At 38.6% G+C, this 11,355-nt stretch overlaps 2 protein-coding genes across 2 annotated transcripts in view; one reads left to right on the top strand and one right to left on the bottom strand.

The window, feature by feature from the left end:
• The first annotated feature begins 1,801 nt into the window (after positions 1 to 1,801).
• Positions 1,802 to 3,039, top strand: LOC120289340 (pentatricopeptide repeat-containing protein At4g02820, mitochondrial-like). The gene is made up of 2 exons (XM_039304085.1): positions 1,802 to 2,129; positions 2,708 to 3,039. Exons 1-2 carry the CDS (start codon positions 1,809 to 1,811, stop codon positions 2,744 to 2,746), a joined length of 360 nt encoding a protein of 119 aa, XP_039160019.1. The 5' UTR covers positions 1,802 to 1,808; the 3' UTR covers positions 2,747 to 3,039.
• A 6,839-nt stretch (positions 3,040 to 9,878) lies between these two features.
• The window catches only part of LOC104426703 (stress-response A/B barrel domain-containing protein HS1), a 6,454-nt gene continuing 4,977 nt past the window's right edge, over positions 9,879 to 11,355 (bottom strand). The window contains exons 2-3 of the mRNA XM_039305379.1: positions 10,344 to 10,537; positions 9,879 to 10,197 (exon numbers count right to left, since the gene is read on the bottom strand). Of these exons, the coding sequence (XP_039161313.1) occupies positions 10,008 to 10,197; positions 10,344 to 10,537 (384 nt within the window). The 3' untranslated portion in view covers positions 9,879 to 10,007. The remainder of the gene's footprint in view (positions 10,198 to 10,343; positions 10,538 to 11,355) is intronic.

Here is an 11,355-nt window from a genome sequence, read left to right as displayed (position 1 = left end):
AAGGCGAGCTATCCAATATGTTATAAAAGTTATAATGTAACTTGCTTATTTGCAAAAAGTGAGAAGAGTAGTATATCGACAAAAATAAGAGAATTGTTGTTATAATTGAAGTTGTTCTTATGCCATAGGCTTCCCATTACATCAATCATCTTTTACCTCATTAATTATTCAGGCTGTATACATGACAAGAAAATCACCACAAGAGAAAATAAATATTACTGATTGCATACTTTTGAATTCAAAATAAAAAGGCAAAAAGAAAAATTCTAAACGATAACTCTAAAAAGTCAAGCTAGCATATACTAATTAGATTTTGCCATGAATGGTAATGATATAATATTTTCTCATTTTCGTATTGAAAAAGAGAAATGAACCCATGATTCCAAGAAGATCACTTCAATGAAATGCAATTCAGCTCCCCATTTCGTGTAAAGAAAATAGTTTGTTGAAATTTCCATATATCTTTTAGTATTTTCTGAAAATAACAGTTATTTTGGGTTAGGTGATAAGTAGGATAGTGTGGAATAGAGAAGAGAAAATAAAAAAATCATTTGCAAATTTCTCAAGAAGTAGCATTCACCAATTTACTATTCATACCCGTTTCATCTTATTACAAATAGGTATATATTGATGTATTGAGTTAGGACGGCATCTCATGCGTCGAATACATCATTCCAATAATATGAGACTAGATTGCTATTGGCTAGGTCATCCCCTGTTAGGTTAAATTATTGGATAGATCATTTCAACAATCAAAGCAGATTAGGTCCAGCTAAGTATTTTAAGACTATGCTAGCATATGCTAGGTTTTCCTCTTTTTACTCTATAGATCTTTTCAACGATTAAGTGGATCAGACTCTCTGCCATGTCCCTAGGAAGCATCAAGACACTCTCCGAGAGTCTTTGTATTATGTTGGATATTTTGACACGTGCCCAATACTCTTGGACACTCTCGTACAGTTTCCGACACGCGGTTAACAAGTGTTGGAAAATCCGACACCTAGTTAACTTTCTTGACACTTTTTGACAATCAAGTTGAAATTATGATATGTGATTTTCCGACATGTGATTCCAACACAAGAGATCAATTTTAAACATATTCAATACATGATAGGTCAATTAAAAAACAATAATAGAAGTAATAAACGGAGAAAGAGTAAAAAATGTAATCTTTTCTTCTCTTCCGACTTTCACTTTCTGTGATATACAATTTACCTCATAAGTTTTTCTCTCTTCTCTTCCAACATATCCAACACATGAGTGTAGAATATGAATTGCTCATTTTTTCTCTTCAAGTTTTATGAATTATTGGAATGGAGTTGAATTTGTTAAATTGAAATAATAAATGTTATTAATAAATTGTGGATTAATTAGTGTAAATTAATTCTAGGATTATTATTTATTTGTGAATTTAAATCTAATTCATTTGATTAAAATAATCATAAAATATAAAATACGTATATAAAAAATATATTTAGTATACAATGTGTTCTAACATATCAGAACTCTCTTCTTTTATTTATTTATAGAAATGACGTGTTAGTGTATCGCATGTGCTACTTAAGTCTCCCTAATAAAAGTATTGCCCACGTCACGGTACGACCCCAGGGGCCTTTGACACACTTCGTGATTTCTGGTGCACAAGACCTTCCAAAATGAAATCCTGCTAATTTACGCGTATGTCCTTCACGACGAGATGAGAGAAAAAAAAGTTAAAAGAAGAAAACAAAACTTGGGCCCTTTTTCGTTTAGAAAACATTGGTGAATTTGGGCCCATGTGTATAAAGTTGCTTTAACCAAATCAGGGCATGCGGACCGCCATGCTGCTTCGCTCCGCCTGTGCGTTGCTTCCCACCGCCAACCGCGGCTTCTTGGCGGAGGCCGTGGCGGCGGAGAGCCCGTCGGCCGCTGCCTCTGTCGCCGCCCCCGCGCCCGCCTCGGGGACGGTGCCGAAGAGGAAAGGCGGAGACACGCTGGGGAAGAGGCTGCTGAGCCTGGTGTACGCAAAGCGGAGCGCGGTGGTGACGATTCGCAGGTGGAAGGAGGAAGGAGGCGCGGTGTGCAAGTACGAGCTCAACCGCATCGTCCGAGGGCTTCGCAAGCTCAAGCGCTATAAGCACGCCCTCGAGGTTCTCCTCTCTCTGCGTTGAACTTAATGTTACACTAGTGTAGTTCTCGCACTCTGAAATAATTTTATAATTGAAGAAGAGTCGTTTTTTTCTGAGAAATGGACACCATTGAAGGCCAAGCTGTGAAAGGAGAGCTCTTTTCGTTCGAAATTATAGGTAGGTAGGAGCTAAGCAAGTGACTGATATTGAGTCTGTTTCTCAACATGGTGGTAATTCGTAGAACAATGGGAGAAATCAAACAGGTACTGTTTTTTCTTTCCTTTGGTGATTGGGACATGATGTTGAATGGTTAGGGAAGAGTTGATGATGAAAACTAAAAGATGTGGAATTTGTGGCATCTTGTCTATTGTTTGGAAAATCTGGCATGTAGTGCAGTGACTACATCTTGATCGTAGTTTTCTTTGGTTTCACTAAAATTTAATTGGTGATTAAGAATCTTCGTTCCTAATTGCAAATGAGCCGATAAGTAGTTCATAATTGGAGATACCAGTTACCGCTGGCTGTAATGGAGAATGGTAATGCAACGCGCACACGCTCTCTTATCTCTCGGGGCATGATCGAGAATAGTGTTGGTGCAGGAGGAATGGGAGAATGGTTGCGTGTGTAGTGGAGGGTAATCATGAGGATTGGCATTGTAGTAGGGAGATGTGCAGACGTTACCTCATTTGGCGCGGTTCTTTGTTCTTGTTGTGGTAATGGAGGGATGGTTGCCGAGCAATGGAGGTAGGAAATGGTGTATTAGGGGCGAATTGTGATTGTGATGATGTTGGTGCTGGTGCTGTTGACATTACGGAAATGACTGGGTAGACTTGTTATCCCTTTAAACCCAGATGCCGTATCTTCTTTATATCCCATATCCTGTTATCCCCTTCTCCTTCTTTATATTATTTTATTTTTTAAATTCAGGATTGGTCTATTGTCCCCTAATCATGGATTTACTTAGTTGACCCATCTACAAGATAAGATTAGTTAACACATCTCATAGCCGATTGGCCTTGTTATGACAATTGAAAATGTACTGTAATATGATAGACACGGTAAATTTTGATATATATATATTTGTGATGTGAACTGGAGCAAGCACTCAAACACTTTTAAATCTTGATTAATAAGTTATAGGAGAGAGATGTACAATCCCAAAAAAAAAAAAAAAAAAAAAAAAAAAAAAACAACCAAAATAAAAAAAAATTAAAGATCCCATGAATGATTCATGATTTGCGCACAGCTAACCCATGCACGACATGGACAAAGGCCCATGCACGATCCGTGATCGACCTGTGAGCAATATTTGGCCAGCCCACATGCAACCTGTGGCTGTTCACCTACTCCATGTCAAGCGGCCCTGCTGCCTTGATCTTGCTACTGACATACGCCCATGGGCTTTCCCAAGGTTAGAGCCATTGAGTGGCCCACTGTTGGATCAGAGGGATGATCAACAGTTGAGATACGATCTAAACTTGTATAAATAGGGGTCCTTCCCCTCATTGTATTCAGCTCGTTCATGACCAATACACTTGCCTTTGTGCCTATGACCCTTGTGTTCATGCGTGTGTGTGTGTGTGTGTGTGTAAGGCTGACTTGACCCTTGTGTTCATGCGTGTGTGTGTGTAAGGCTGATTTGGGATCGCAAATCCTAAGGCCGCATAGGTGATTGATCAATTGGAAACAACTGACCCGTGACACTAGCATGCAATCTTTCTCAAAAATGAAAGTGCACCCATGAACGGCCAAATCACTAAAGAGCAAATACTCTACAAGCCGCAGTGGGCATGCCTGTGAATAAGATCCGAGCAGACAGCACTTGCCATTGAAATGGACCCCCCGGTTGGTTCATCTTCACATCAGTGACGAGCGTTCAATCTCCGCACCAACTCCAACAACTCCTAAAAATATCGCGAACCGCTTCTTCCGCTAGCCCAATGAATCTCGGCCGTCGGACTACCTATGATCCGCGCGATACGACGGTTGAAATTCACCGGACTCGCGTGCCCCGGATCTACGGAAGTATCGCTCCAAAAATTACCCCCCGAATTTTGCCCATAACACGTGCGAGGTTGCCTGCATGGGCTTTGCCACGACGAGAAAGCTTGCTGCCGTTCAGGTAAAATAGCAGGTGAAGAAGGGGTTGTGGCTCATTTATGCAATTTGGGTGTGCCGTCTCTTTCGTCCAGCTATCCCCCATTTCCCCATTGAATTGCCTTTGATCCATTACGTAATCACGTGATGGGGTTTTGCATGGTTTTCGCTCTCTACTCGCTAAACCTCAACGTGATCAAGGGCACAAACGCCGGGATTAAAGAATTGTGAGGGAATTTACCTTCTTTTTTCCGCAATGTAGTTGGCTTAACACTTGGAAAGTTAGCTTTTAGTCTTTTCTAATCCAAGGCGGATCCTAGGAGGAGCTTCGAGTGCTTCCACTTTGATTAGAATTGGCAAATGAGTGGGTGTCTCTCCCTTGTTTAGATTTCATTGACCCCTGTCTAAGCACGACAGAGGTCGCTTTACCCCCACCTTCACCTAACAAGAGCCACCGCACCGGAACCTTGAAGATGGTTGGGTGGCCATCCTCTCTCTCTCTCCTCCGATAGTGTTCATTGATGTGACGCTGTATTTTTGTTACCATATCGGCACCACTTATTCGTTCCATGCTCCATCAACAATCCCATGTCAACAATTTGACTGGGTTACTATAGAGGTCGATAGAAGAATTGCGTTCACACAAATTGAAAGAGTAATAGGACTTGATCGTATAATTAAAGACTTGAAAAGGATCTGATTGTGCAAACGGTGAAATTCAAGGAAACCAAAACTGTCCTCGACCCAACACGAATCTTATTGACTTTTTTTTTTTTCTGTAAAAATGATTCATTTAGCTTTACTCTAAGAGGGTCCGACATTCCTTCAAAACAAAAAAGGATGTTCAAAATTCGCGTGGAACATTGACCGATATCATCACCCGGTAATTTGCCTTCTCTTGCACGACAACATAAGGAAGCGTAATTACCAAGCGTTAGCGGGACTCGCTTTTCTAGTTCACTCTTCTGATCACATCTGGGACAGAGGGAAAAAAAAAAACTTGGAATAAGAAACAAATGCAAGAGAAGAAAAAGAAAAGACAATTATCTAGGTATTCTAAACCGTGGGTCGGCCAAAAGATAATATAGTGGGGGACCAGTATTTCTCGGTAGCAACTTAGATCAAAATAATGTACACTGAAGAGTCCTTTTCCTTGTTAGGATCACCTTTGACATATAGAATGAATGCAGAGGATACTTCAGTCTCCAGGCATACACCCAAATTCAATGTGTCTTCACTACAACATATCTGCCTTACATTTTTGTTTTTATTTTGCTCCATTTGATAATCGTTGGGCCATGCCTATGTCTTGAACTCAAGATTAAGAGCGGTGCGTGAAATCTAATTGATGGGGATGGACACATATATTCCTAAGGGATAATATTGACTATTTTATCATATTAGCGGGTTTAACTAAAAAAATTATGTTAATAGGTGAAGGGAGATTACATAAATATAAAGAGTATATAAAACTCTTTGTGTCGAGTAATGTGAGATAATATTTCAATAGGTTACCTAACTTGAAACTCTATGCATAGAAAAAATAATAATAATTATCGAAACAAGCCAATCATTAACACACTTGCTCATCCTAGAAAATCGTGGGTTCACCTCATCTTACCGGGTTACATCACCTCGAATCACAGAGAGGAAACAATAGTCAAAGAGTTGCTCAATAATCCACTTTATTCATTTTAAACTATGGGTCCACCTAGGGAAATAATTTAAAGAGTTGGTTCGTGACAGACTCTACTTATCCTAAGAAAAATGTGGGTTCACCTAGACTAGACATGTGCATACATGGATGTGTACCACACATAGCTTGCGGACCTATATATATACTTGGATTTTCTATAGGCTTCGAAGATTCAAAGTCCTAGATACCATGGTGTACGTGGACCAATAATTGTTACTAAGCTCCAAATAATGTGGTAGCAAAACAACTGGTTCAGAAATCAACAGGTGTATGGATTGTACATGCACTTGCAAGCTGGCATATATGAAAAAATGGAGATAATTGCCCCAAATAAGAAGAAGAGATGATGTAAGAGCTAAAGCACATGTATAAAGCATCAACAAGTGTATTAAAACCCTTCAAAAAGTCCCCATTTACTAATACGAGAATGCGATAAATCTTAAAATTTTCCTATATATATCTTCTCGATTTACATATCTATTTTTATGCAAAATTTGTTTTATTTGAGGAGAATGAAATCGGTCGGAACTGTGATAACCAAGTCACTTGATCCAATGGTTGTCAACCCTTGCTAAGACATGAGGGCTATTAGATTTGATTTTTATTTTGTCATTTGTTAAACTTTGTCACAGAAATACAAATGGGAGTAACAAAGAAATATGAAAGTTAAGGTAGGGCAACTCAATTTAAATGTGTTAATGCAGCAGAGTTTTGGAGTAGTATATGATCAAAAGGAAACAAAGTCTCGTCACTTAGCCTGAACGGAGTATTAGGTTATTATTCAACAAACAGCCCTCCTAGAGCCTTCTTACTTGTTCCAAGCAACTCAAGCACCTGGAAGAGGACATTACATTTCATATTATATGGAATAAATTGACCTTTTATTGTATATCAATAGAATATAAAAGGATCATATCATCTTAAATAGAATTTAGAATTTGATTACGGCCCACGTACAATTTGTGCAGTGTTAATTATGGATTAGCAGTAAAATCCTTAATTATCCCTCCATTTGAGAGTGGTAAGCTCGGACCATGCCTCACTGGGAAAAGCTTGATTGACCTAGTCCGTGCCTAACATTTTCTAATGGGCTTGGCATCGATTCATGTTCTTGTGACATGAGCCACTCACTCCTAACTAGTGTACTCTTTACACAAGGTGGAATACCTTCTGTCCATATCATAACGACTGCCATGCGATGTAATCCTGTTCAATAGCCATTTCTTATCCCTCACCATTAGGGTTGAAGGAACTAAATCGAACCAACCACAGGAACGAAACCGGTTTCAAGTTCCTGTGGTTATCGGTCTAGGTCCTGATTCTAAAAGAGGTGGCATTGGGTGGAATCGGTACCGTGTGGTTAGGATCCTAGTTTCTGGGTAAAAATTGAATTGGGAACCAAAAATCGAACAATTGGACCAGGAACCTTTCTACGTAATGTGTGTTTTGAACTTTTTATTATTCTAGATGTTATATTCTTATTCGTGTTGATGTTCTTGTTTCGTTGCATCTTAAAAACAGGAGGTTTAAAAGACTGCTTCAACCTTCATTCGAAGAGCCTCGATAGCCACCAAAAACCCTGCTGTTATGGGATCGGCCTTGTATAGGTTCAGGGCCATGATGCATCGTTGCTTTTCGGTGGAGCTGTCCTTCGATCTTTAATTTCCGTCAAGCGAGCCCGATACATGGAGTTTGATGGGGATGTTGTCTATTTGGATGTTCATCTTCCAACTTTATGTCTCAAAGTTAGATTACGATCTAATGCATATGGAACTGCTAGTGCCACCCTTCTTATACCATTTAGTATACGTTTGGATGTTCGGTAATTTTACGGCATGGAAAGATGAGAACTAAACTGAAAACTTATTGGGCCATGGTAAGGGAGTTGCACTCTTGGGTTCTTTATGGTTGGTATGGTCTTGTTCTCGGTCCTGCCTTGGACTCGTTACTGTGCATTCACTTTCATCTTACTAAACGAAAAGAAGAAGAAAAAAGTGAAACAAAGGAAAAAAAGAAGGAAATTGGTCAGCAACTTGGATAGACTCTAGAATTGATTAATAAGGTAGGTTTCAGGTTTTGGGTATGCAAGGTATGTTTTAGTTTTCAAAAAATAGGGAACTAGATATGATAAGGTAGATTCCAAGTGATATCTAGATCAATCCTGAAACTACTCACTCTTACTCAGTATAAATAAGTCTAAATCATTCGTTTGAGGAGGAGAATTTGCAATAGACGAGGCTTCAATATTTGGTGTTTCCTTTTTTCTTTGTGCCTTCTATGTCATTTTCCTTACTTGCCATCATAGCCTTTAAGACTCATAAGCTGCATTTTTTAAATGCAAAAGACTTTAACTGGAAGGGTTTTTTTTTCTAAATACAAAGAGTGTTTGGTAAAGTGTGATTTAAAAATATATTGAGAAGTAATTTTACTTTAAATGTTAATTTAAAATAAATGCGACTTTTACTATTCTTTATTTATTTTTTTAAAGAATAAACCTCAAACCTTCGTTGGTGGCCTGAGCCTTGTCACTGAGCTAGGTCTGGCATTAGCCAACCTTGCTTGAGGTTGCTAGTCGCCATTTGGCCTTGTTGACAGTTTGATTTGGTTTTGTTGGAGAAATCTTTCTGGAATATTTTGAAGCTAACAAAACGATTCTATCAGTCTAGTCTGAAGTTTTGCAGACTCTACTATTAAAGTCTGAAGACCTCCGGACTACCAGACTCAAGACTCAAAGTCTATTCTCATTGATAGTCTCTAATCCGTTGAAGAAAGGCTATCCAGATCTACTTCATTAAGGATTTGGCATTATCGACTGGAGAAGATTTCCTGGTTGGAAATGACATAACGGATTCCTTTATTCAAATCAAGAATGATTAAAGATCCGATGATTGGCGAAGTATTCTTGGAAGGTTCTACTTATGGAAACCAAGATCCCGATTGTATAGGCGAAAGGATTGATGGGCTATCGACATGTTCCTTTAATAGCTCGAATAATCTTCCTAATTGATTCTGTCCAACGGGAGGATTGGAAGAATTCATTTGGTAAGTGCCAACGGGTATGATGGCACAAAGGAGTATAAAAGGAAGACGTTCCAGGTGTTCAAGGGTGTACGATAGAAAAATTCCAAAGTCTGAAGCTCTTTGATTCTTAGTCAATTCATTTGCTGAGCGAAATCTTGTACGCAAAAGAGAGTCTATATTTTGAGATACCTTGAGGAAATGTGATAGATCACCTACACTGTGAATCAAGGGAAAGTATTGCTGTAACATCTCTTTTGTTCATAGTGAAATCCAGCCGGTGGGCTGTCAGTGCAGAAGAGTGGACGTAGGCTTAAAATAAGCCGAACCACTATAAATCTTGTGTTCAATTTTCTCTTCCCTACTCTCTGCTTTACTTTGTTAACTAAATGAGAGCTTCCTTTCTATTGTTTGCCTAGTATTGCTTTCATATCTCGAGAAATTATTTAAACACCTATTCACCCCCCTCTAAGTGCTATTACTAGCCATATCAGGTTTCACTAGCAACATCATGACGAGGGCATTTTTGAAAATAAAATCTACTTTAACATGGCAATACTTTTGTTAAGCTTCTCAATTTAAGCTTTCGCCTCAGACGTAATTGAAATAACGGAATTTCTCAATAATAATCAGATAAGAAAAAAACTCCAAATCACAATCGAGAAATTTGATCCCAAGCTTTCATACCAATTGTTGAAATATAATACGCGAAAACGACATGATTTTACAATTTACATCAACACAAAATCATCAGAGAAATAAATGAGGAATAATAAGGGTGTCAGACATTTATGTGGTCAGTTCAAGTATTGGTATCTAAATCCAAGAAGAGAACCGACAGCAAATAATTTACTATAATTGGGGAATTGGAGTTTACAATTGTTGAAAGAAAAGCTTATCGGTCCGATTTTTAATCCGCTTGGGGAAATCTTTCTCGACAAATTCGATTTAACAAATAGTTATTCAAATTCAAACTTGAGACATTAATTTAACATGAACCATGTTAATCACCTTACACAAGATAATGCCATAACAAGCTTATTATTCATCCACACAATTATGATAGAGCTTGCAATGCAATATTAAATTCAGGTATGGAAAGAAGTCGGCTTGTAGTCGATCATGGATGTCTTCTCCACATGGGGCCTGATCTGCTCATGGAATTCGAGGTGAGCAGGATGAACCACGTACGCTGCTGCTCCCTCGGCGTCCTCAAATGTTAGCTCGAAGACATGTGTGAAGCCTTCATGCAAGTTCTCGATGCTCGCATCCTTTCCCCTAGTTTCACATGGATAAAACCAAGATCAGGCATCTGAACAAACTGCTGAGGAACATTCCATGACGGATGCACCAAGACATGAGGGGAAAAGGGCGCAAGAGAAGGGAAAGAAAAATGTAGAGATTAGGCAGGGAGGGAAGGATACATGTGCCAAGTTTTCAAGGATTCGACGAGGTTCACGAGATTGGAGTAATCCTTGATGAGTCGCTCGACGTGGTCAGGAGCGGTTTCGGCTTTGAACTTGATTAGCAACACACGCCTCACGAATCCCTTCGTTTCCTCCACTGTTTTTTCTGCTGGTCGGGACACTTCCCCAATTGTTAGTTCCAACTTTGGAGTTCAAAGCACTGTCCACGCTATCCCTTTATTTATAGTCGTTTCGGGTAGTTACACAAAACTCACCCGGACTTTGAGGGTTGTACACATTTAACCTTTTATTTTTCAATGCTTATACATTAGCCCGAAACATTCATTGAGTTGTAGCCGTCAGTCCTCCATTATATTTTCTTAGCGTGTGCAATTCACGTGACTTTTAGAAGGTAAAAGTGTATTTGCATCTCATTGTTTTTTTAAGGAAAGCTCTCTTTTACCTTTAATTATTATAAAAAAATAAAGAGAATTATATCAATTTACACACGCGCGCGCGCGAGCGCGCACACACACACACACATATATATATCAGAGAAAAATGAATATATTAATAGAAGAAAAAGAAACACACCTTTTCATTTAAACCGACAAAAACACCTTTATTCCATTAATACTCAAATAAGTAATAGATAAGATTATGGAAATTCACATACTTTTCATTCAAACTAAGGGTGGAAATTACCCCATACGTTTTTCTTTGAAGAGAATTGCGGCAATCGTATTCTCAATTCTAATCAAACTCACAAAAGTTTGCTACATGAAAGTTAATTATGAAAACTGAGTTTGAGAACATCATTTCCTTGTATAATTTTTTAGATATTTCTATTGATCAGTCATTTTCGACATTGATTAACCATTTAAATATACATAATGAATAACCAATTTTGTAATTCGTCCTTTTTATTTTGGAGCTCCTTCCCTTTTTATTTAACTTGCGTTTATTCTTTTTCGGGCAAACTCCAAATAAGGCCCCGAAATGTCCTCATTTTCTCAAATAAGGGTTTGAG

This window comes from Eucalyptus grandis, chromosome 11, assembly GCF_016545825.1.
Source record: "Eucalyptus grandis isolate ANBG69807.140 chromosome 11, ASM1654582v1, whole genome shotgun sequence".
In the NCBI taxonomy this organism is placed as follows: Eukaryota; Viridiplantae; Streptophyta; class Magnoliopsida; order Myrtales; family Myrtaceae; genus Eucalyptus; species Eucalyptus grandis.
The sequence above is the reverse complement of the archived record's forward strand: the minus strand, read 5'-3'. Positions and strand labels throughout refer to the sequence as shown.